Source organism: Artibeus jamaicensis, unplaced genomic scaffold (genome assembly GCF_021234435.1).
Source record: "Artibeus jamaicensis isolate MK-2021 breed Jamaican fruit bat unplaced genomic scaffold, CSHL_Jam_final contig_484, whole genome shotgun sequence".
Lineage (NCBI taxonomy): Eukaryota > Metazoa > Chordata > Mammalia > Chiroptera > Phyllostomidae > Artibeus > Artibeus jamaicensis.
Genome location: NW_026521859.1, coordinates 11877067 through 11902169, shown reverse-complemented (window position 1 = coordinate 11902169; position 25103 = coordinate 11877067). Strand labels below are relative to the sequence as shown.

The 25103-nt window shown below is 37.4% G+C and overlaps 1 protein-coding gene across 4 annotated transcripts in view; it reads left to right on the top strand.

The window, feature by feature from the left end:
- Positions 1-25103, top strand: part of UBR2 (ubiquitin protein ligase E3 component n-recognin 2) — a 102288-nt gene that overhangs the window by 24533 nt on the left and 52652 nt on the right. For 3 of the 4 annotated variants that reach the window (XM_037154721.2, XM_037154708.2, XM_053668356.1), the window contains exons 3-11: positions 2018-2096; positions 3909-4022; positions 10021-10151; positions 12040-12178; positions 12783-12845; positions 16176-16296; positions 17756-17863; positions 18491-18579; positions 19589-19687. In XM_037154721.2, the coding sequence (XP_037010616.1) occupies positions 2018-2096; positions 3909-4022; positions 10021-10151; positions 12040-12178; positions 12783-12845; positions 16176-16296; positions 17756-17863; positions 18491-18579; positions 19589-19687 (943 nt within the window). Of the gene's footprint in view, positions 1-2017; positions 2097-3908; positions 4023-10020; positions 10152-12039; positions 12179-12782; positions 12846-16175; positions 16297-17755; positions 17864-18490; positions 18580-19419; positions 19519-19588; positions 19688-25103 lie in introns of all 4 variants that reach the window. The other variant, XM_037154717.2, reaches the window with a different exon arrangement.

The following is a 25103-nucleotide window of genomic DNA, read 5'->3' as shown; positions in this document are numbered from 1 at the left end:
AACTTGTTATATAGAGAGAAATAAAACTATCTCTATTCTATCATATACAAAGGTAGACTCCAGATGGATTAAACATGTAAATGTGGAAGATAAAACCAAGAGGCTAATAGAAGAAAATGAAAAATATTTTTGTGATCTGGTTTGGAAAGAATCTGAAAACCTCAAAGCCCAAATCAGGGGGGGTGGGGGGTGTGTGAATTTAATTGCATCAAGGTAGGGAGTTTAACAAAGGGCCCCATGGACAAAGTTAATACATGCAGCTGACAAATGGGAGACAGTATTTGCAATGTTTAATATTGCCAGGTGATTAATATCCTCTAGACTAGATTATACAGGGAAGCAATATAAAGAAAGCAATCCCAGCAGAAAAATGGGCAAAGGATATAAACAGGCTATTTATAGAAGAGGGAGCCCCCCCAAACAGGAAACATATGAAGGGTTGTTCAAACATAGTGTCAGTCAGGGAAATGCAAGTTAAAACAGTAAGACATCATAAATGTTAGGCTGACATATACTGGAAAACCCAATAAAACCAGATGTTGGTGGAGATTCAGGGCTATTGAAACCCTCGCACACTGGTGGGTGCATATAGCCACTCTGGGCAGTAGCATGGCAGGGAGAACAAGGACTTTGCATGGATGTGACTCAGCAGTTCTGCTCTTGAGTTGGTATGCCGATGAAAGCCTCAGGCAGATTCGTAAGAGAACATCTACAGGGGTGTTCCTTGCAGCATCCTTCATAAGGGTCTAGGGACAGTAGAGAGAGAAGATGGTTTGGATGCAGGCCATGGCATATTGTGTAGCGGTTAGAAGCAGCAAAGCAGATGTACACATACACATCCATGCATGGATGATGTTACAGAAGTGAAAAAGTAAAGAATAGAATGTGATGCATGTAACAGGTTTGTACACATTCAAAATACACTCACTAAAAAACATTTTGCAAGAACATACAAATAAAAGGCACACAATAAGCACATTACAGTGGTTGCCTGTGAGGGTGCAGGCACAAAGGGCAAGGGAAATTTAAAGGTTTTCATGAATACCCATCATATTTCACGGAATTACAGAGATTTTCTTCCTTGAGATATGATCTGTAGATGAAAGCAAATGGAAGGACTGAGCACACCGCTGTCAACCCATCAACCTTGTGACATTCTTACCCTCTTGTCAGGCTGTTCTATGAGCCACACGTGTTGTGTGACCATCAGACATAGTGACCAAGTGAGGAGACCCCTTGTCAGTCTGTATATTGATCACTTACAATGTTTAATTTCTTTTTTAAATTAGTTAAGCCCTGGCCAGTGTGGCTCATTTGGTTGGAGCATCGTCCCTTGCAACAAAGGGTTGTGGGTTCAATTCCCAGTCAAGGCACATGCCTGGATTGCGGGTTTGATCTGCAGTCCAGGCACGTGTGACCCCTGGTCTGGGCATATAGGGAGGGCAGCTAGTCCGTGATTCTCACATCGATGTTTCTCTCTCTTCCCTCTTTGTAAAAGTCATTGAAAATATGTCCTTGGATTAGGAAAAATAAGTTAGTTAAAATTCATATAGAAACATAAGTTCTAGTATTTTCTTGCATCCTGGTTAGACCTCTTATCTTCTGGGGATATGTGCATACCACTTCAAAGACCGTTAGTCCAAAGCACTTGTTTAGGGGAAGTGATTTGAACTCTTAAGATAAATCTTAAGAATTCACAAAATTTAACATCGTTTCCATAAAATTTGTGTTTTAGTATAAAGTGTGATTCCCCCAAATCTTTGGAGGAAATTACCATTTTAGGAATGTGTGCCCCCGAAGACTCGCCGCTGCACATCTGGGGTGAGAAGCAGGTTGGTAAGCTGGCTTCACCGACCGCAGATCTCAGAGATTGTGGGAATGTCTCTTTTCTTCGAGCACAAAAGCACCTCACTCACTGTTAATGCTCTCCTTGCATGGATGCCGGTTTGAAATGTTCTGATATGAAATGTACGGCTATTTTATGACACTCTGATTTTCTTTTCCTTTAACTTTGCAGAGACTGTGCAGTTGACCCAACTTGTGTTTTATGCATGGAGTGTTTTCTGGGAAGTATTCACAGAGACCACCGATACAGGGTTAGTAATGTCCAGATAATAATCATGCGCAGTAGCAAATTTATACTGGATACTTTTTCTGCATTTTTAAAATTCTGAGATTTAACACTAAAATGGGAGAGTGGTTTAAGAAGCATTTTATTTACACACCATTAATCATACAACGGCAGTGCGGAAATGAATTAAGAATCTAGGCTTCCTTGAACAAGTGGCGTGAGAAAAGATGACACGGGTGTCAGCTGCTCCATACTGGTTTTCAACTAGTTTGTTTTGTTATGTTTTAATGTTTATGAGCTTTAGAACTTTAGGCTTATGATGGGGGTTATCAAAAATAAGATAGAGTTGAGAGTTAAAAATGTGAGAGGGGGTTCTCAAGGGGGTTGGGTGTACGAGACAAGGGGTAAGGAAAGCAACTGGATTAGAGATTTAAGAAATAGCCTGTTCATTGGTTACCTCCGACAAAACATTTGTTGTTACTTAATATTAAAGAGGAATCTACTATAGTGTAAAAGAGGGCCCAGCTCCAGAACATAAGACCCACCAATTTTATTTTATCTTTTCTGCTATAATGTAGTCAGTACTTTTCCAAAAACCAGATATGTTTGCATTTAAGTCGGGGTACAGACAGAGGCAGATTATTGCTAAGCCTGTCTTGGTTCCTCTACTAGAAACTGAAAACAGAGCCATGAACATTCAAAAATTAGGGAGCTGTTAATAGCTGGAACTTTTTTCACCCTAATGTCAGATAAAATGGTGGAGAAGGAATACTGCAATCTTATTTCAGGAGCCCTGCTGGGTCAGGGCTTTTCCTCCTGTTTGTGTTTATTCGCAGTACCCAAGTATTGATAATAACTAAAAACAGCTACAGAATCGAACTCCTTAAATCAGGAAGAGGAGAACCCAGTTTCCCTTAAGCCTTTGATGATGAGAGCAAGCGTGGAGTCTGAAGGGCGGGGTTGTCATTTTCCAAACACCTGCCTGCTCGTGTTTCTTGACATATATCTTTGTAGCCCCTGACTGTCATTTGTGGTTTCGCATTAATTATTTGTAATATAACACACAGATACTGAGGGCTGATGAAAAATACATAGTTAGTGACCATTTCTACACTTGCGTAGATTTTTTTAAAGCACAATTTCCAGTCTGCCAATGATTAAAAGTCTTTATCTTGCCAGATTCCTTGAATCATTTCCATATCTTAAGGAAATATAAATAATTCTTAAACCCCGCAGGTGGTCAGAAGTATTTTATGACCAGGCAGTCCACTTTTATATTTCCTGAGCTTCCTTTCTTTTCGAAGAATGCTGTTTAGGGGGTGTGAGAAAGAGAAATAAACTAGTTTTCATCACTCACTTTCTCTAGTGCACATGCAGCACTCTCACGGCACTCCCCGAGGGGGCGGCAGGCACTCCCCGAGGGGACGGCAGCCGGAGGGAGCGCCGTAAGTCCTGCGTCTGGTGTGACTACGCCAGAACCTGGCAGCACGAGGCCTGCACTGTACCAGTGCGGGCAAAATCCAGCCCCAGAACCCTCGTGATTCTCCTAATTAAGGAAGTTGTGTAGGTGGACATAGTTTTTATCTCTTTAAAATATCTGTAGTTTACTAGTTCACTACGAGGTAGCTTATTTCAAAATCACTTAAATGAGCTTATAGGCTTACTTAAAATAAGCTTTAAAACATGGAATGTTTTGGCATTTTATTTAGTTTTATCCCTCCAAATAAATTTAAACACTTTAGCACTGTTATTTCCTTCGTACTTGCTATTCTTATTTGTAATCTGATAGCCCTCAGTAAATACTTACTAACAAGATGCTGTACAAATTTTTTTGAAGATGACAACATCAGGAGGTGGAGGTTTCTGTGACTGCGGTGACACTGAAGCTTGGAAAGAGGGTCCGTACTGCGAAAAACATGAACTTCACACCTCTGAAACGGAGGAGGAAGAGGTAAAGTCATGTTCAGAGTTTGTAAGGAAATACCGTTTTAGCCATTAGTTTAGAATATTTTGAGATATAGGCTCAATCCACTGAGCCACACCAGCCAGGGCTAGTCAGTAGTTTCATTTAATTTTTTATTGATTGATTGATTGATTGATTGATTTTAGAGAGAGAGAGACATGGGTTTGTTGTTCCACTTAGTTATGCGCTCATTGGTTGCTTCTTGTACGTGCCCTGACCGGGGGTCAAATCCACCGCGACCAAGGCATGTTGGGACTGTGCTCTGACCAGCTGGGCTACCCTGCCAGGGCAAGTTCTCCTTTGTTACTGAAGGGATTGATTTTCCTCTATGTGTAGACCAGTTAATTTGCTTGTTTTTTGTGTATTTGAGTTGTATCTGAGACTTTGGAAGCCAGACCCCTTTCTTTTCCATGGCCATACATGGCAGCCAATCCTAATTATCTGGTAAATCAGTGACTTTGCATATGTTATGCAACCAGTGTGGAGATGATAGCTTAGGACCAGTTATACTCATTTCAGTTGTGAATATGTGCCTTTTTAAATTGTTGTTGATCCTGCATTGTTTTTCTCAAAATATGTATAATGATGTATTTATAACTAAATAAATACATAAATCTCTACTGCTGCTAGTAACAATTTGATGTTTGATTCAAGATCCTTATTTTAGCCCTAGTTGGTGTGGCTTAGTAGATTGCATGCTGGCCTGCATAGCAAAGGGTCACTGGTTCGATTCCCAGTCAAGGTACATGCCTGGGTTCTGGATCAGATCCCCAGTGTGGGGCATGCAAGAGGCAAACACACATTGGTGTTTTTCTCCCCCTCTTCTGCCCTTCCTCTCTCTCTAAAAATTAATAAATAGAATCCTTAAAAAATAAGTGAAAAATTACTTACATAATACTTATCATTAACCATTTTAATTATTTATTTATCTTTAGAGGGGAAGGAGAGAGGGAGAGAAACATCAATGTATGGTCGCCTCTAGTACATCCCCTGCTGGGAACTCCTAAGACTGCTTGCAACCAGGCATGTGCCCTGACTGGGATTGAAGTGATCCTCTGGGCCTGCGATTGACTAAGAGGGCTAACTTTCTTTTTTTAGAAAAAAATCCTTAAGCCCTGGTTGATGTGGCTTAGTGGATTGAGCACCAGCCTGCGAACCAAAGGGTCACGAGTTCAATTCCCAGTCAGAGCACATGCCTGTGTTGTAGGCCATAACCTCAGTTGGGGGTGCGTGAGAGGCAACCACACGTTGATGTTTCCCTCTCTCCCTGTCTCCCTCCTTTCCCCTCTGTCTAAAAAATAAATAAATAAAATCTTTATTAAAAAAAAAAAGATCCTTATTTCAGGCTATATTTTGAAATGGCTGAGGTAGGTACATTTAGAGTACTTCTGCATTATTAGTAAGTCTGATGCAGATTTAGAGCCAAGTGTGTGCATTAATAATCTTTCCTGGTGCTCATACCTTAGAGGTCTCACATATTTTAACAGAATGACCAAGACTTTATGGTATAGGACAGTGTCTTTTAGACTGTGCTCGACAATGTTCTGGACAGATAAAATTCATGCAAAATTATTCAGTGCCATAGAAGATACGTATCTTGTATTTGATTTACTTTGTCCAGTTGTTCTAGGATTTGCTGCAGAGAGACACCAAATGGTCAGGGCTTCAGGATTTCTTCACTCCTATTAGACCAGCTTCATTTTTATCTCATGTTATATATAAGGTGGAGTTCTGTATGTAAAAATAGAAACAAGACAAATGAAGATGTATTTGAAAAAAATAAGAGGTTTTCTTGTATAAGAAACTGAAAACTGTAGTATAAAACATTAGTACTATAGGAGAAAATATGTGCAAATTAAATATCCGATAAGGGTCTAGTATACAGAGTAATATCTTACAACAACAACAAAAAGACTACCAATTAAAAGTGGGCAAAGGACTTACGTAGACATTTCCCTGAAGAAGACATACACATGATTGACAGCCATGTGGCAACATGCCCAACGTCATTAGTCATTAAGGAAATGTAAATCAAAACTATAATGAAGTTACCCTAGGCTGGCTGTAATTAAAAAAAGGAAAGTAAGTATTGGTGAGGATGTAAAAAAATTGGAACCCCTCGTACATTGTTAGTGTAGCACAAAATTATTTCAACACTGTGGAAAACAGTTTGGCTATTCCTCATAATGTTAGGCATAGAATTGCCATATGAGCCTGTAATTTTACTCCTAGGTATATACTCAGAAGGACTAAAAACAAGTATTCAAACAAGTACATGCACACATATGTGCAGAGCAGATTTACTCACCGTAGCCAAAAGATGGAAACAGCCAAAGTATCTATCGATGAATGGATAAACAAATTTCTGTATAAACATATAATGTAATAATATTACTTGGCCATAGAAATGAATAAAATACCAATACATTCTAAAACATGAATGATCCTCCACAATATTATGTTAAGTAAAATAATCTAGGTCGCACAGTGTATGATTCTATTTATATGAAATGTCCGGAATACCCAGTATTGTAGGGGCAACACAGACTAGCCTGGAGGTTTCCAGAGGCTGGGGAAGGGGAGAATAGGGGAAAACTGCTTAATGGGTAAAGGGTTTGCCCTGAAGTCATGCTGGAAATGTTTTGGGACTTGACAGAGATGGGAGTGGCACAAGTTATGAATATATTAAATACTACCATGTTGTTCATTTTAAAATGGTTAATTTTGTATTCTGTGACTTTCACCTCAATAAATTATTTAAAAAGAAAAACTTTAGGACTTCTGTTACCTTTTTGTTTTTGTTTTAAAGTAGACTTAAAATAGTTTTCTAAGAAAAATTATGAATCTGCCTGAAGTTACTCTGTTGGCTTCATCTTTATACATTATTAGTAGGGTGGCTATCAAACGGTGCCGACTCAGGTGGGTTTCCTGAATTTTAAGAATAGGGCAACAACATCCCTCACCTGGCTGAAGCCACACGGCCCTGCCTAGAGAATGTAGTCGTATACTCCAGAGGCTTGACAGAGAATTAAACCTCTCAATTCTGCCATTTAATTCTTATTTAAGAACTCAGGAGAAACAAGGTCTTCAGGGGTAACACTAAGACAAAATGATAATATTGTATTTAGCAAGCATACCCGGTTCCCACTTAGAAAACCTAAACTATTTTATGCTTGATGTGGGAGGAAACTATATAATATTTGGAATGTGCTCTTTTAGTCTGTCATAGAGGGTTTTTTGGAACTTTTGTGGTGGTCGTTATATTTTGGACGGGGCACTTCGCTGTGCGGGCCAGGGGTTAGCGAACTGGCTCTTCGGGGCAAATCTCGTTTGCAGCCTGTCTGGTGCCACCCTAAGCTACCAATGGTTTGTATATGATACTTGTAAGTAGTTGAAAAATATCAGTAGGATTAGTACTTTGTGACATGAAAATTAAAGTTCAAATTTCTGTGTCCATAAATGAATTTTTATTGCCACACAGCCACATTTAATTGTTGATGTATAGTCTGTAGTTGCTTTTTTGCTACAGTAGCAAAATTGAGTAGCTGTGACAGAACCCTGTAGTATCTAACTCTTCGCAGAAAAGGTTTTCCGACCCCATTTATACTCTCCTACACTATCAGAAGAAGCATTTTGATTATGAAACCTGGCTCCCACTCACTAAGTAGCGTCTTCCATCCCTGTGACAACAATAAGCTGAGACTGCTGGAATGGCGCCTCTGCTGGTTGGGACCCACCACGCAGGGCACCACGCGCTGTGCACTGCCTCCTTTGTTGATCTCCACCAGAACCGAAACAGACCTCTTTTATTAGGTCTCGCATCAGGAAATGTTACGTTTCTCTTGGTATGAGCCTGGTAACAGATTATGTTTTCTTTTCTTGAGGCTTCTGGAAAACAGAGCTAAATGTTTGCAAACAGAGCCTATCTGTGGTAGGTGTATGGAAATTTATGATCCGAATTTATAAATAGATATTTTTATTTTACCTTCTTTATATATCTATTTTTAAGTTCTATTTTATTACACTGGATGTAGTCTTCAGTTTTTGCAAATCCTTTTTGGAACAAAATTTAATTCAGTAACAAATGTTAACTAAATGAACAACCTCAGCAAATATTTTTTAATCTAAAATTTTCCCTTTGTGCTGCTCTTATCTCATGTGAATGTAGATTCGTGATTATTAAGAGCTAAATATTATGCTAAGTACTATACTTGATTTGTTTCATTTGGCCAGTTCTCAGAATGGCCCTGTAAGATAAATATTGCTGGTACCAATATTTTATTGCTGCAGAGCTTGAGTCTTAGATTAAGAAACTTGCCCAAAGTGTCCTACCCGGTAAGTGCTGGAGCACTGCTTTAAACCTAAGGAGCAGAGGCTCCGGTAATGGAACTCCCTGACAGTGCATTATACTGGCTTTTTGAAAACATTTTTAGCAATAGCATTGTTACTTTACCATAAATAAGATTCTAATTTTAAAAATCCCAATAATAAAACAGATAAAAGTGGTATTATTAATGAGTATTTTTTTATAAATGTATATTATTTACTTGTTAAGAAAGACAGCGCAATCAGGTTATTTTGATGACTGTTAAGTTTCTAGTTCATTTCAGTTTCTAGGTATTTCTAGTTGTATGGAGAAAATCCTTATTTGTGCCTTATTTGCATATGAAAACAGTTAAAATCTTTATTGTAATACATATTCACATTAAAAAAATTCAGACATTCCTGGTTGCTCAGTTGGTTGGAGCATCATGCCCTACACCAAAAGGTTGTGGGTTTGATTCCCGGTTGGAGCACATGCCTAGGTTGTGGGTTTGATTCCCGGTTGGGGCACATGCCTAGGTTGTAGGTTTAATCCCTGGTCATGGTGCAGATGGGAAGCAACTGATTGATGTTTCTCTCTCCCTCTCCCCCTTCCTCTCTTTCTAAAACCAACAGACATATCCTTGGGTGAGGGTTGGTTTTTTGTTTGTTTGTTTGTTTAAGTTTAAAGAATTCAAACATAGAAGTGTATCCCATAAAAGATTAGTTCTTCATAATTTCCACTGCCCTCTGAGATAACCACAGATAACCTTTTTAACTGTATGCCTTGCAGGCTTCTAATTTGCAAGAAGAGTAAATGATACTTGACTCACTGACAAAGGCTAGCATTCTCTAACATAAATGTAATCAAAGAACTATAACCTGGGATAAGATGGTCATTTATTTACTCATTCTAGCTGACTTACGCTGTGGTAAGAGCACTTTGAGCGGAAGTCTTTCCTAGCCTTCAGTTTACCATTGTACGTATAAGTAGACTTGCACCACCCAACAGCTCTTTACTGCAGAACCCTTAGTGACCATTTTTTAAGAAGCTGACATGTACACACAAAAACAGCACAGGAATCTATATTCCTAGGCCTGTCCCAAACCGGGTTAATGCAGCAGCAAATACGAGTTGGTGATTCCTAATATGCAATATAACACACTTTAGAGTGTTTTTGTGTTACTGTTTTAAAAGTATGCACACACAACCTGTAAGAATGATTCTTACAACACTGACTTCTCCTCTTATAATCCTCAAAATCAGGCCCTCCTTTATGTGTCTAAAACTAAATATTGATTGTCCTTAGATAACATTCCTTTGTTTATTCTGGAAATCAGGGATTTGTAGGATATGAAACTTATTAAAGATGATTTGAAGTTAGTTTTTAAAGATCCTGGGATGTCATTCTAAAGTTTTTAGGTTTATTCATGAGGCATAGGAGTGCTACTGAATATTTTGGTTTAGTTGATTTCAGTAATTGGGACTATAATGAGCAAAATGTTTTAGGAGGCTTGATTTGGTAGGATGTAATGTATGGGATGAAATTGAAGAGAAGGAAGCTGGAAAATCAGTCAGGTTTTGCAGTAGTATTTTGAGGGGTGGAGGCAGAATGGGAAAGAGGAGAATTAATGTGCATTTAACAAACTGTATTTATTTTAATGTTCTTTTTTTTTTCCCCAGGATCCTCTTGTTCATTTACCAGAAGATGTGATAGCAAGAACTTATAGCACTTTTGCTATTATGTTTCATTATGCAGTAGAGATATTAACCTGGGAAAAAGAAAGTGAATTGCCAGCAGATTTAGAGATGGTGTAAGCACAACCTATTTACTTTTTATATTTGTACAGGCTCACATTTACTTCTAACCATTTTGATTCTAATTTTTCATATTAACTTTAATATATCTTAGAACATAATCTTTTCTTTTGTGATAATTAATTTTCAGCAGAACAATCACCTTGATTTTATATTTTTGAAATATGTATGATCTGCTTAATTGTTGGAGGTTTCTCCCTGTTGGCTGTTTGAGTTAGTTGGTTAATAGCCATGTTTAAGCCACATCAAGCCTCTAACCACTGGTTTCAACACAGGCAGTTTTCTTTGTGTGATAAAACTATAAGTTAATTTTACAGTCTTTGTGTTTTATTTATTAGATATGATCAGGGAATGAGCTCTTTAATGTGAGTTTTTTGGTTTGACTAAATGCCCAAGCTCCTCAAATTCAGTTTTACCCATTTTGATTCTAAAATGTTTTGGAATATATTTTACACTTGGAGTTTCTTTTAGTGTCTATCTAACACATTTGCCATTTGTGCTAGATTATTGAGGAGGTCACAGACTTGTGCCTGGAACCTGCATTCTGCCATAGCTCTGTTAGGGTCAAGGCCTGACTTCCCCGTGAGTGTGCTTGCCCTAAGCGGTCTTCTCGTTCTCCCAGGCTGGGTAGAATTGCTTTCGTAGTTGAATACAGGTTGGAGTGAGAGTTTGAAAGATATCGGTGGTGATTCTTTTTTGCTTTCTCAGTAGTGTTTCATATAATTAGTTATGGGCCAAGTGTTTTAGTAAGATGAGGTGTTTCTGTACCTTTCTGGAAATACTGAAAATGACTTTACACCTCATGACTTTATCTTCATGTACTTCAAGTTGGGAACCATTGATCTAAGATCCAAATTTAGACCCCCCAGAAAGGAAGAGTTTTGCTTTTATTTTTCGTTTTATTTGTAGGTCCCAGGCACTAGCATAGAAGAGAAAAGAATCCCACTTGCTTCTCTCATACCGTTTTCCCATCTTAGAATGTGGCGTTCCGTCTGCCCAGAAACCTCAACCGCCCGTATCTGTTTGGATTTCAGGGCCAGCTGGGTCTCCTTCCATCACATTGTTCTGTTGTTCATCTCCATTACTACTGTCCTAGTTTAAATGACATTAACTTCAGTTTTGGGCAACATGGCCTTCCTAACTGGACTGCCGTATCCACTCTTGTCCCACACGATTCATTCTGCACCCTGTAAGACAGTCTGACCATGTCTGCTATTCAGATCCTTGGTTGCCTTTGGGACGGCACAGTCGAAATCCATTAGAAGGTCCTTCAGATTTCCGCCTTTCCAGACCAATCTCCTGCTTCCTCCCTGTGCTCCCATTTCCACTGTTCACCTTTGCTGCCTCAGGGCCTTTGCTGTCACCTCCCTCTAGCCCAGGGTTTCTCAGTCTTGGCACTGCTGGCATTTTGGGCCCAGATTAATTCTTTACTGTGGGGACTGTCCAGTGGATTGTAGAATAACTAGCAGCCTCTCTGACCCTTACCTACTAGATGCCGGCGGCACTCCTGTCCCAGTCATGACAACCAGAATTGTCTCTACACAGTGTTAAATGTCGGCTGCAAGGCTGAGAGGAGAGTTGCCCCCTTTTAGGAACCACGGGCTTTGGGTCTCAGACTGCTTCTCTGGCAGTTCCTCTCTGAACTCCCAGACCTCTTTTACCCAGCTCTGGCATTCTACTCCTGATAAAAGCCAGTTGATGTAGAACTAAATGTCTAATACCTATCTTCCCCACCAGCCAGTAGTGTCCTAGGGCAATGGGGACCATGGATGACGTTGTCATAGTACCTAGCACATTTCCTAGAACCAAGTATGCTCGTAGTGAATAAGCCTAGAGCAAGAAATATGCAAATAGGTAATATATCATTAATATTTCATTCCACAGAGAGAAGAGTGATACTTACTATTGCATGCTGTTCAATGATGAGGTTCATACCTATGAACAGGTCATTTATACTCTTCAGAAAGCTGTCAATTGTACACAGAAAGAAGCCATTGGCTTTGCGACTACAGTAGATCGAGATGTAAGTAATTTTATTATATTGATATTACATAATAAGTTGAACTTTTACCACAGATAAATTATCCTAGAATATATAGTTAGAGGCATATATGTGTAGGCTGTTTTTTCAATTTCATGTGAGTTTTGGCCCAAATATACATTGGGTAGAACGATAAGCTACCGTCAGATAGAACATTTAGGAGAAAATGTAGATACACTTGTTCTCATCTAGTCACTGGAAAAACTCAGTCACGAAAACAGAAATTATTGCAGCCCAAGTGTGGTACTGTGTCCCCAGAGAGAAGCAGTGACAGTGTCTGATCCCATGACCCTAAATGAGCTGCTTTTCTTTTAAGCTGGTTACAAAAAAAATAGAAGGCAGCCTAAAAGAATAAATGTATTATTTAAGAAAATATGTTTATTAATGACTTGAAAATGTTGGGATAACTTTGAAGGGAAAAAATTTTTATTTTTTTCATCTGAATAGAATGAACGTTACAAATATTAAAAATTGATCAGAGTTGGATGCTCAACTGTTTGTTTACTGGTTCATAAGTTATTCATACTGAGTATGTTATTTTTACAAGTTTATGTTATAAGTTAATTGTAAATGTCTTTGTTTACAGGGACGTAGGTCTGTTCGATATGGAGATTTCCAGTATTGTGAGCAAGCAAAATCAGTAATTGTGGTAAGTAATTTTAAAATATGCTTATTACACTGTTATTTTTTATTAGTTTAAAAGTAGTTCCATATTTTGGCATTTATGAAAACATTTTTCTGCCTTCAGGAATATAAAGCCAACATCAGCCAAAATCATGTTTGAAGAGAAGTTTATTGAGAATTATATTACTGCTTTAACTAGTTTTTTTAAAGCTGTGTAAGACTAATATAGAAAATGAATGTTTAGATGACATATATGTATTTTCTGCCTTCTTATTTCTTCATTAGACAGTTTTTTGCTGTTGTCTTGTTTTTGATAGGGTTTCACCTTAATTTTTTAGAATTAAACTGGCCTTTAGCACCAGGATTAAAATTCAGGGGAAGTTGTTTCTTGGTATCTTATAGCAAGGTGTGCTGCATATCTTAACATTTGTTATATGTATTATTTCAAAACTTTGAACATCTAAATTTATTTTTTAAAGTTAGCATTTATTATTTTTTACTACATGTAACTACATTTTATGTAAATGTTTTTAAATTATTTTATGTATTGTGAGATGTTTTTTAATACACAGATAAAAACAGAGATAGCACAATGAATACCTGCGTACCCATATTACATGCATTATTTTTTATACTTATTTTAAATAAATGAAGTAGTATAGAGGCCCCTATTATTCCTTAATTTCATTTCCCTTCCTCTTCTCTAAAGATAACTGTTTTCATGAATCCATTTTCTCATGCCATGCATACCTTTATACTTCATCGATTAAATACCTGTCAACATTACATGTTGGTTTGGAGCCCTTAAAAATTATGTAACAAGATTCATACTGAATGTACTGTACTATGACTTGCCTTCTCATTTCAGTGTTGTTTCTCGGTGTATCTGTGTTGATATGTGGACTTGTAAAGTATTGCATTGTTGACTATGCCATGGTTTTTCCATTCTCTTGTCAAAGGACAGTAAAGATATTCCCAATTTTGCTGTGACTAGCAGTCCTGCTGTGGGCATTATTTTGGTTCCTTGTTGCAAAGATGCAAAAGTTTCTCTAGGGTTTATACCAAAAATGGAATTCCTGATTTGTTAGGGTATGAGTATTTGTGGCTTTATTGCATTTTGCCAAGTTAGCCCCTCAAATGGTAATACCAATATACATTCCCACCATGAGTATATGAGAGTTCCTATTTTTGCACAGCTTTGTCAAAACTATATATTGTTAAATTTTTTATTTTTTGCCAATGTGATGTGAATGAATGGCATCTTGTGAGTTAAAATTTGCATTGCCTTTATTACTAAGTATCTTATTTTATATTTATTATATTGATCATTTAAGTCTTTTGTGAAATTCCTGTTCATATCCTTTACCCATGTTGGGTTGACTTTTATTTTTAAATTTATTTGTAGGGAACTCTGAATTTTGATCTTTCTTTGCAAATATCTTTGTCTAATATGAGACTGGCTTTGTTTCTGGTGTCTCTCATTGAGCAAAAGCTTTACATTTTAATGTAGCAAAATATATCTCTTTATGATTTATACATTTTGTGTCTTATTTAAGAAATTCTTTCTAGATATTTGGGCATATTCAATAATAATGCATCAGAAACTGTTGTGCAGTTATGTAAAAGAATATTCCCATTCCCAGGAACTGTTTCTTCAAGTATTTATGGATAAGGAGACGTGGTGCATGTAACTTCCTCTCAGTGGTTTGGTTTATTTTTTTAAGTATATGTATATATGTGTCTGTGTGGAGAAAGATAACGTGCAATAATACAGGAGTGGGAATGAAATGTTGACAGTAGATGAATCTGGAGGAGGGAAAGCATTTTTTTCTTTTTCATTGTTGCTTTGTAACTTCCATGTTCAGCAGTGTCATTTAAATTTTCTCTTTTTTAATAGTTAGTGCTTGTAATACCTGGTGGTGTTTGCATAGATACATCCATAATATACAATAGAAAGTCCAGAAATAGATTTTAATGTAAGGAAAATCTAGAAAACCGCAGGAACAGTTTGAGGGAGGAGGAGGAGAGCTGCGTAACCAAGACTAGAGCCCAAAGTGTTACAAAAGGAAATTTTTTTGACTACCTAAAAATATTACAGTGCAAAACATTCCATAAACAAAGTCAGAGAAATAGTAGATTTAGAAAAATTATTTCTAACACATCAGGTAGACATTTAATGTTTATGCTAACAGAGCTCATAGTCAAGTAGGGAACAAACAAAATTAAAAAATGGTCATGAGATACAAAAAAGTAATCACAACAGAGAAAATGTAGGTGATTGATATATGAAATGAGACTCAACTTCACTAGTAATCAGTAAAATGACAGGGAGATACCGTACCCATCAGACTGGAGAAATTACAGTGATAAAATACCTCGCTGGCAGAGATGCAGAGAATAGGAATACTCATATAAAAGTAAATTGCTACAGCATTTTTGGAAAACAGTGTAGTAGCATCTGTTAAAGTTTTACTTCTCCTAGTAATTTATCTCATAGACATAAGCACCAATAAGCGTGTGGACAAAGATGTTTGGTATTGCTTTTTCTGTAGTCACAGAAGATTGAAAACACAGGGAATATAAATGTCCTTCAGTAGAGGATGTTTGAAAAAAACCTACATGCAGAATATTATGAGTCATTAACCCAAAATACTGGTTAACACAAAGATGCACAAGAGTATGTATAGTATCCAACTTTTATAAATAAAAAATCTCTTTTAATGTATACATATGTAATATGTATAGATGGAGAAAATTTGCAAAGATGTGCTTTGTTAATGTGCGTTGTGGACATGGGATTAAATGGGCAAGTAGAAAGTGATCTAAACAAAAATTAAGGGGGATGCAGGTTAAATAAAAATGTTTTGATAGACTAGACATTTCTACAAAGATATACATGTTTCCAATAAGCACATGAAAGCATGCTCAACATTATTAATCATTAGGGAAATGCAAATCAAGTCTGCCGTAAGATACTGCCTTGTACCCATTAGGATGGTTATTACAAACAAAATAAAAATAGTAACACTATGGCCCTTAATGGTGTTGCTCAGTGGGGGGCGTTGCACCAAAAACTGGAAGGTCGCCTGTTCCACTTCAGATCTGGGCACGTGCTTGGGTTGCAGGCCACGTCCCTTGTTGGGGGCAGGTGAAAGGCAACTGATGGATGTTTCCCTCACACATGGATGTTTCTCTCCCTCTCTTTCCCCCTCCCTTCCCCTCTCTAAAAATAAACATAATCTTTAAAAATAGTAGTGATGATACTTTGTAGTTACTTGAAGTAAAAATACGCTTTCTTTTCTGTAAAATAGTCTTTTTTAAGTTTGTTTTTTTCATCCTGCCATTTCTTTTTAAGAGAAATACCAGTAGACAGACAAAGCCACTTAAAGTTCAAGTTATGCATTCATCTATTGTCGCGCATCAGAATTTTGGTTTGAAACTTTTGTCTTGGCTGGGAAGCATTATTGGATATTCAGGTAGGTGCATAAAAGCTTATGCTACTTGACTATAAAATGAACTCATATGCCCTTGCAAAAACTTTTGGAAAAAATATCAAGTGGAGTAATTTTATGCTTTAATTTCACATTTTAGAATACCATCTTAGAATATCTTTATGCACAGAAAACACCTGTGTTTCTCAAATTTTGACCCACAGGATTTTTAAAATATGCATACAAAGGACTTTGCGTTCAGATAAGTGCAGAATCCATTGGGTTTTAACAATAGTAAATGACTTTAACATGCTAACAAAATCTAAATCTCACAACTTGGTAAAAGAATTTTTTTTAAGCGGAGTGTTTGTGGAACTCAGTCAGCAAGCTGGAAAATGCTGCTGTAAATAAAACCTAAATGATGGCTAGCAGTTTAAAGAATAACACACTAGTGTTGATATCTTTATTTTGACTCCTGTGACTTCTGGTTTCCATTTGCAACTCTGAAAATTTACGAATTTGAAGTTACTCATTTAGGGGGTTTTTTGTTTGTTTTTCCGTAGTATACAAATTAGATACTCTTTTAAATGTAATGGTAACAGAATTAGAATCCTCATGTTCAATGCCAAAAATACAAGCTTGGTGTAAAATACTAAAGAGTAAAATAGGAATAGATTGAAGCTATCTGCCATACTTGAGGCAAGAGAGGTGGTTTGGATAAGTGATGTTCTAATATTTATTATAAAGAAAAATTGTTTAAGTTTTGATGTTTTACATTGGGTGCCTTTATGCCAAGTATTTGCTATAGTAAAAATTACTCTATTTTTTCTGATTATTTTGCGTGCTTATAGAAGCTAAAAACAGTGATTTTAATTATAAATTATGAAACCAAAAGGTGTTAAAATTTTGGTTATGTTAATGCTTATATCAATATTTGGGCAATTTTTTTTAAGTTTGGTATTTAGAGGATGTAGGAATGGTTTCTCCAGGGCCTCTCACATAGTAGGTCCACACAGATAGTACCTAGTGACGTTTTGTTTAATGGTGAACAACATTTGGCATGGCATTAATAAAAGGGACTGGGATATGTTACAGCACTGAGGTCATGCTTTCTTTCCTATAAATGGTAGCACCATATTACATTATGCCTGTCAGTTTTTCTATGACATGATCTAATTAGCATTGGTGTTTGAAGAACAGCATTTCAGTGGTTTTCGTATGCTTTGCTCTTCAAATTCTTTACAGCATATGATGTCATTGCCTTTCTGATAGACATATTTTGATGTTCTAGAATAAGAGTTGGTAAATACTGTAAGGTCTGGAATTTTTTCCTTTTGATTCAAATGTTAATAAAATAGTTAATATGTTTACTTTTTCTGATAAATTTGACCCTTAATAAAACATGTAAAACTCCATAGATCCATTTGAACATTTCTACTAAAATGTCATTTTATTTTAACGTTGGAAATTACTATTTCATGACCATGTGTCTTCCTGTTTTAAGATGGTCTTCGCCGAATTTTATGTCAAGTTGGTTTACAAGAAGGGCCAGATGGTGAAAACTCTTCTCTCGTGGATAGACTGATGCTTAATGATTCCAAATTGTGGAAAGGTGAATCTCTTAACTACTTTCAAGGTATTGGGGAACCTACATAGGTAACTAGGATGTTCAAGAGGGTTTGTTTTTTTTTAAGATTTTACATATTTATTTTTAGAGGGAGGGTAAAGGGGGAGAAAAACTGAGAGAGAAACATCTGTGAGAGATTTGTGAGAGATATATCCATTGCTTGACTCTCGCATGCCCTCAACCAAGGACTTGGCTTACAACCCGTGTATGTACCCTGACCAGTAATTGAACTGGTGACCTTTCGGTTTGCAGGACAATGACCAGCCCACTGAGCCACACCAGTCAGGGCTGTTAAAGGTGTTTTGTTTTGTTTCATTTGGGAAGATACTTTAATAAATATGATTTTAGAATTAGCACATGCAATCTTATTCTTTGTGGGGGGCAGATTTTGGGGTCTATCACCCAAGTTAAATAATATTTATTTTTTGTTAGAAACTATGTTTAGAAAAAATTGATTTTCTAAGAAGCAGATTGTAAATATTTTATGCTAAGGAACATGTGTGGAGATTTGTTATTGAGATTTAAAATAGAGTTGACCATGTAAAAACTTCAGGAATATAATTTTTAATGTGCTTTGTATATCCTTATTTACACCTGCTCTGTTTGTCAAAGGCGCTAGGAGCGTGTATCATCAGTTGTTCATGAGCAGTCTGCTTATGGATTTGAAGTACAAGAAACTGTTTGCTGTCCGATTTGCAAAGGTGAGTAGTTTCTCAGATTGGAAGATGCACAGAGTAGTCAGGTTATACACAGAGTACCTGTTGTATCTTTTATCAATAGAATAAAATTCAGCGAGGCTTTTCTTGTACATCATCTGCCGTGATAATATGAATATCCATCTATACAGTGTATCGATATGAAATAATAAACAAAGAATTTAAACTTATCCATTGTGAATTATGGTGTTATTTCTGTTAAAATTTATACAAGGAAGAGATCATCTTAGTTGAAACAATAAGTATATATGGATGTGACTTAACAAACTAGATTGTTGATGTTGAATTACGTTCCTCTCTCTTTAGCAGCATATGGTTAAGCTGTTGTGTGTGTGTTTTTTTAATTCACCTAAATTAGGAGTTATTAAGCAAGGAAGTGTGTAAGAATCATTTGGGGAGTTCTTTGAAAATACATGTGTTTATGTTCAGCCAGTTCTTAAACCAGCTGAAGCAGATTCACCCAGATCGCGATTCAGGCACGTGTACTTTGAAAGAGCCATCAGGTGATTCTGCTATGCACCCTGAAGTAATACACATCTGGTTTTATCAATAACAGTGTAAAGCGCTGTGGGTAGCCACACTGGTGTATAATGATGTCCCAGGATTTTAGTAGCTGTTACCTCTTTCTGCTCATAAACTGCCGTTTGTGACTGAACAGATCGCCTAGTGAATTCATGTTTATACACAAGTTTATTTGGTAGAAATCATTCCGGTTACCATTCTTACAGTGTTAGTTCATTGACTCCTCCAGCGCTGACTTTTCGTTATAATCCTTAAACCTTTGGCCAATGTGGATTAGAGGTGAATCTCCCCCTTGTTGTTTAGAATTACCAGCAGTTGCAGAGAGATTTTATGGAGGATGATCACGAGCGAGCAGTGTCCGTGACTGCTCTGTCTGTCCAGTTCTTCACCGCACCTACTCTGGTGAGTAGTGCTTGCCTTTTCTTTGTAACTGATAGCTGGCACTCCTTGCCTTTTTTTGCCTTCTTAATAGAACTATGAGCGTTTGCAGAGTGATTATGTGACAGACGACCACGACAGAGAGTTTTCGGTCGCAGACCTCTCGGTTCAGATATTCACAGTTCCTTCACTTGTAAGTACTGAAAGACTAAGAAGAGCTTTTTTATTTTCAATGACCAGAAGTAAAGCCTTAAAATAATAGAGAACTAAGGTGTCTATATTCCTTAATAGAATAATATATTTTATCGATGGGTGATCAGATACCTTCAATCTGGAGGGGAAAAGTAATTTTTTTTTTTTGCCCTGGCCTGCAAACCAAAGGGTCATGGGTTCAATTCCCAGTCAGAGCACATACATGGGTTGCAGACCAGGTCCTGAGTAGGGGGTGCATGAGAGGCAGCCACACATTGATGTTTCTCTCCCTCCCTTTCTCCCTTCCTTCCCCTCTGTCTAAATAATAAGAAAATAAAATCTCCCTTTAAAAAAGTCATTTACTTTAATCTGTACTATCTCATATTCTCCAAGGTTTTGAGCTAATGATTTAAAATTCAGCTGATTGGTTTAACAAATGTATCCATTAGAAACAGCGTATTGTCTGTAATCTTAGATTTTGAGAAGTCCCTGCCCCGAATGAAGGGAGGGCTAGCGAAGGCAATGGAATCATGGTGGTTAGTTAGTCTTGTACTAAATTTCACTAGTTGCTCCAGAAGGTGTAACTGTTTTAGTACTATTCGGTAATTAAAATCGAGTTAACTCATTTAACAAAACTTTACTGAGCATCTATTATTTCTTGGGCACAGTTTTGCGCTTTGGGAATGCAGTGGTAAACAGAAGCAGGTGTGATCCTGCCCTCATGGAACTTACAGTAGTGGGAAAATTCACATGTGTGGTGGATTAAAACTATATGAAAACTGAAGAGTTTGTAGTGAGAATTAGAGAGCGATCTGACCTGTTCCCACAGTTCAGAAAAGGATTCCCTAAGCACCTTTAAGCAGGTTTAGGAAGGGAAGTGCATGTGGAGGGACAGCACTTAGGAAAGTCCCGGAGTTGGAGGTTCCTGAGCAGGGAACCCAAGCCAGCACAGTTGAAGGTCCTGAGCGTGGAGTGAAGTAAGACCAGAAATGTAGGCAGGGGCCCAGCTGTATAGATTTAAGGGTATGCTATAGTTATTTTACTAGCTAGGTATATTTCCTAGTTTTTTAATGACTTCCCTTCTCCCTACCCCTGACCCTGGACTACTTCTGTGTTTGAGGGTGTATTCTAGTACATTTGAAGCTGTCTGAAGTCTGTTTATCCACTAATGAAATGTTATTATAGGCCAATTAAGGATTTCGGGGTTTGTCTTCAGAGCATGGGTAGACATTGAAGGATTTTAAATGGCAGTTACACTATCACATTCGTGATTTTTTTTTAAAGATCACACTGCTTGAGTATGGTGATTGTGGTGGGGAGAGGAGTGGGTAGAGGCGGAAGACAGTATGTAAGGGGGATAAATGGTAATGGGAAAAAATACAATAAAAATAAACTATTAGCCCTTACTGATGTGGCTCAGTGGATTGTCGACTTGAGAGCCAAAGAGTTGCCAGTTCAATTCCCGTCAAGGCATATTGCCTGGATTGCAGGCTAGGTCCCCCAGTGGGGGACGCTCAAGAGGCAACCACACATTCATGTTTCTCTCCCTCTCTTTCTCCTTCCATTCCTTTCTCTCTAAAAATAAATAAAATCTTTAAAAAAGAAAAAAATGAACTATTACAGAAATGATCACACTGATTATAGATTGGAGAACAAATTGATGGGGGCAAAAGTGAGTGTGGGGAATCTAATTAGAAGCGAGGGCAAGGCAAGGACCAGACGGGACCTGATGGTAACTTGAGCTGGGATTGTGGCAGCGGATGTAAGAGTTGTGAGAGATATTTGGGCAGTAAGCCCTACAGAACCAACCAGATGTTGGGTTTGAGAAATACTGAGTTTGGTGAAGGATTGGCTGTTGGGTGTGAGGGGAAAGTATAAAGATGATCCGGGTTTCTGACTTGCATCCAAGTGGAAGTTGCGCCGTTGGCACTGGGAGTTTTGCCGAATGCATAGGATTTGCGAAGAGGGAAAGGATGCTCCCAGTCCAGTTGGGGATGAGTTTGAGAACCTCTCAGGCAATCCCATGTGTGTTCAGACCTGCACCTCTCTCCTGCATTTGTCTTTCTGTCTATTTCCACGCCAGGACCCAGTTTTAATAATTTTAGTTAAACATTCCACTTGTTAACTTAGCTCAGCAATTTTTAACCGGTGCGCTGTGACACCGGACTATTTAGTGAGGAACACTGACCTCTTTTCCCTTGGATTATTAAATTTATAAAAGGACAACAGCCAACACAACAGTAGCAGTCCAGTGTGAATTTCTGTCAGATCAGCAAAAAATATGTTTTTGGTGTGCCACAAAATTTTAATAATTAGTTTATGTGTGCCATGAGATGAAAAAGGCTGAAAATTGCTGACTTAGACAACTAGGTCTCCTTTCATTACTCTTTCCAAAAATTTCTTAATTATTCTTAGGCCTTTTTTTTTTAGATGAATTAAAATCAGTTTGTCAGTTATCCCCCCCCCCTCCAAAAACAATAGGATTTTCACTGAAAAAATACTGTGGTTATAGATATTTTGGGAAGAACTGGTATCTTTGTAATATTGAATATCCCCATCTGGGAACATAATTCGTCCTCATTTACACAGTGTTACTGGGTTGGCCAAAAAGTCCATTTAGTATTGTCCGCAAAATAAAAGACACATTTTTTTCATTTTCACCAATAACTTTATTGATTTGGATATTTTGAGTATTTTGGCTAACTCCCACTATTGGCTTCTAGTGGACAGAGGCCAGGGGTGCTGCTAAACATCTTCTAATATATAAGACAGCCCCACAGCAAAGAGTTATTTGGCCAAAATGTCAGTAGTAGCAAGAATCTTGGCAAACCAGTTTTGCCACATTTGATCATCTCCATGTACTACACAATTTTTTTTGCATTTCAGTTTAGTTTTTACCTCTCTTGAAATAATAAGGCATAATATGCTGAAAATGTGGTGTATCTTTTCCCATCTTCAGTGTAAAGTGGCTGCACAACAATTCACCACTTTTGGTAAGTTTTCGTTTAATGCACTCTAATATGACAGCTGTCACAACACGATAACAAAATTGTTTAAAGACAACTTAGCACTAGTAGAGCCATCATACAGAAAAAAATAGATGAACTTTTTGGCCAACCCAGTATTTTATGCTCTTAGGAGAAGCTTCATAGTCACCTTATTATGGGTCTTACACGGTTTAAAATTAAGTTTATATGTTTTATATTGTTTGATGTTATACTAAATTATTCACATTTGCAATCTGGCTGTGGCTAGTTCTGTAAGAAAACTGACTTTTACATATTCATCTTGTATCTACCTGGTTCTCTAACATTTCTTCTAATACTTTGTGTTGACTTCTTGGAATTTCTAGTAATCTGCAAATAGTTTTGGGGTTTTTTTTCTTTTATTTTAATATACTTATTTTCACAGAGGAGAAGGGAGGGAGGAAGAGAGGGGGAGAAACATCAATGTGTGGTTTTCTCTGGCCCGCTTCACACTTGGGGACCTGGCCTGCAACCCAGGTCTCTGCCCTGACTGGGAATTGAACTGGCCACCCTTTGGTTCATAGGCTGGCACTCAGTCCACTGAGCCACACCAGCCAGGGCAGATTTTTTTCTAATATTTCAGCTTTTTATTTTTGTTTCTAGTCTGACTCCTTTAGGAGCACTGGAAAAATAGTGTATGTATTCATTTATTCAAAACATTTAGCACTTTTATTAAGTAGGCACCATTGGGGGCTCTAGAGATAAATATAGCAATAAACAAAACAGACAAAAGTCACTGTTCCCATGGAATGCCTAATGTAATTGGAGAAAGATAAACAATTGCCTACTCTTCATATAAACCTCATGTTGGTAAGTGCTGTGAAGGAGCAAAGCAGGTTAAGGAAATGGGGAGTGACAGTGGGGGGGTGCATTTTATACAAAGTCATTGGGTGAGGCCTGCAGAGAGGCGGGGTTTGAACAGAGACCTGAAGGAAGTGAGAGAGTGAGTGGTGTGATTGGTGGAAGAGCCTCCTAGGGGAGGGAGCAGCAAGTACAGGAGTTCTAAGGTGCACGTGCACCTGGCATTTTGGAAGAAAGAACCAAAACAAGCTAGTACTGCCAAACTGAGGGGTGGAAATGGTCCGTGAGTTTGGGGGTGGGGGAGGTAGGAGTTGGCAGTGCCTGCCTTGAAACGCCACTGTAACAACTTATATCTTTTATCTTAAAAAAGGTAGGAAAGGGGAAATAATAAAGAGCGGAAGTTAATAAAACATAGTAAATATACAAAAGAGAAAAACCGACACAATCAAAAGTTGGTGCTTTTTAAAAGCCAAGAAAAAGGGGATAGATCTCTATTAAGAATAATAAGAAAGACAGAACATTTGAACTTTAAACAAAACTATAGATTTTACAGATATTGAATAGAGAATAAGATACTACTAGGACCAACGTAATAACATTAGAAATTTGAATGAAATGAAAAGAAATTCCTAAGATAAAATACAAGTTATTGCCCTGGCTGGTGTAGCTCAGTGGATTGAGCGCAGGCCTGCGAAGTAGACGATCGTGGTTTGATTCCCAGTCAGGGCACGTTGCCTGGGTTGCAGGCCAGTTCCCAGCAGGGGCCAGTTCCCAGCAGGGAATGCACCAAAAAAGCAACCATACGTTGATGTTTCTCTCCTTCTCTCCTTCCCTTCCCCTCTAAAAAATAAATGAATAAAAAAATCTTTAAAAAAAATACAAGTTATTAAAAGAGAAACATAAAATTGGAAATTTTAATTAGTATAAAAATCTCATAAAGGAATCCCCGGGTCCAAATGGCTGCACTGGGAAATTCTTTTAAATATTTGAGAAAGAAATAACATCTGTCTTACATAAGTTTCCTCAGAAGACAGAAAGAAAATACACAATGCTTGCCAATTTAATTGAGTCCTTTGTAATCTTGATACCAAAACCCAACAAGACAATTACAAGAAAAGAAAACTACCATCTAATTACCACAAATGAGGTCACACAAATCAAATCAAACCAAAAGGACAATATATCACAGCCAAGTTTGGTTTATTTCTTTAATCTAAGAATGGTTTTAACATTTGGAAAAAAAATCAACTGGCATAATTCCCTTATTCCCAGACATGAAGGGGAAAATTAAATGCTTTTCCTGAATTTATTAAAATTAAACACTTGTTCATGATTTAAGACAAAGAATACTTGATAGCAAACTCGGAAGGAAAGGGTAATTCTTTTCACCTGATACAGCACCTAAAACCAAAACAAAAAGTAAATCCCCAAAGCAAACATTCTGTGTAATGGTGAATTATTAAAAGCTTTTCCCCTGAAATCAGGAATGAAAGAAATTTTTACTTTTATTCACCACGTGGTAACTGCATTTTTGTTGTTGTTGTTGTTGTTATTTCTTGAGATAGATCTTTAAGTCATTAACTTTAAGCC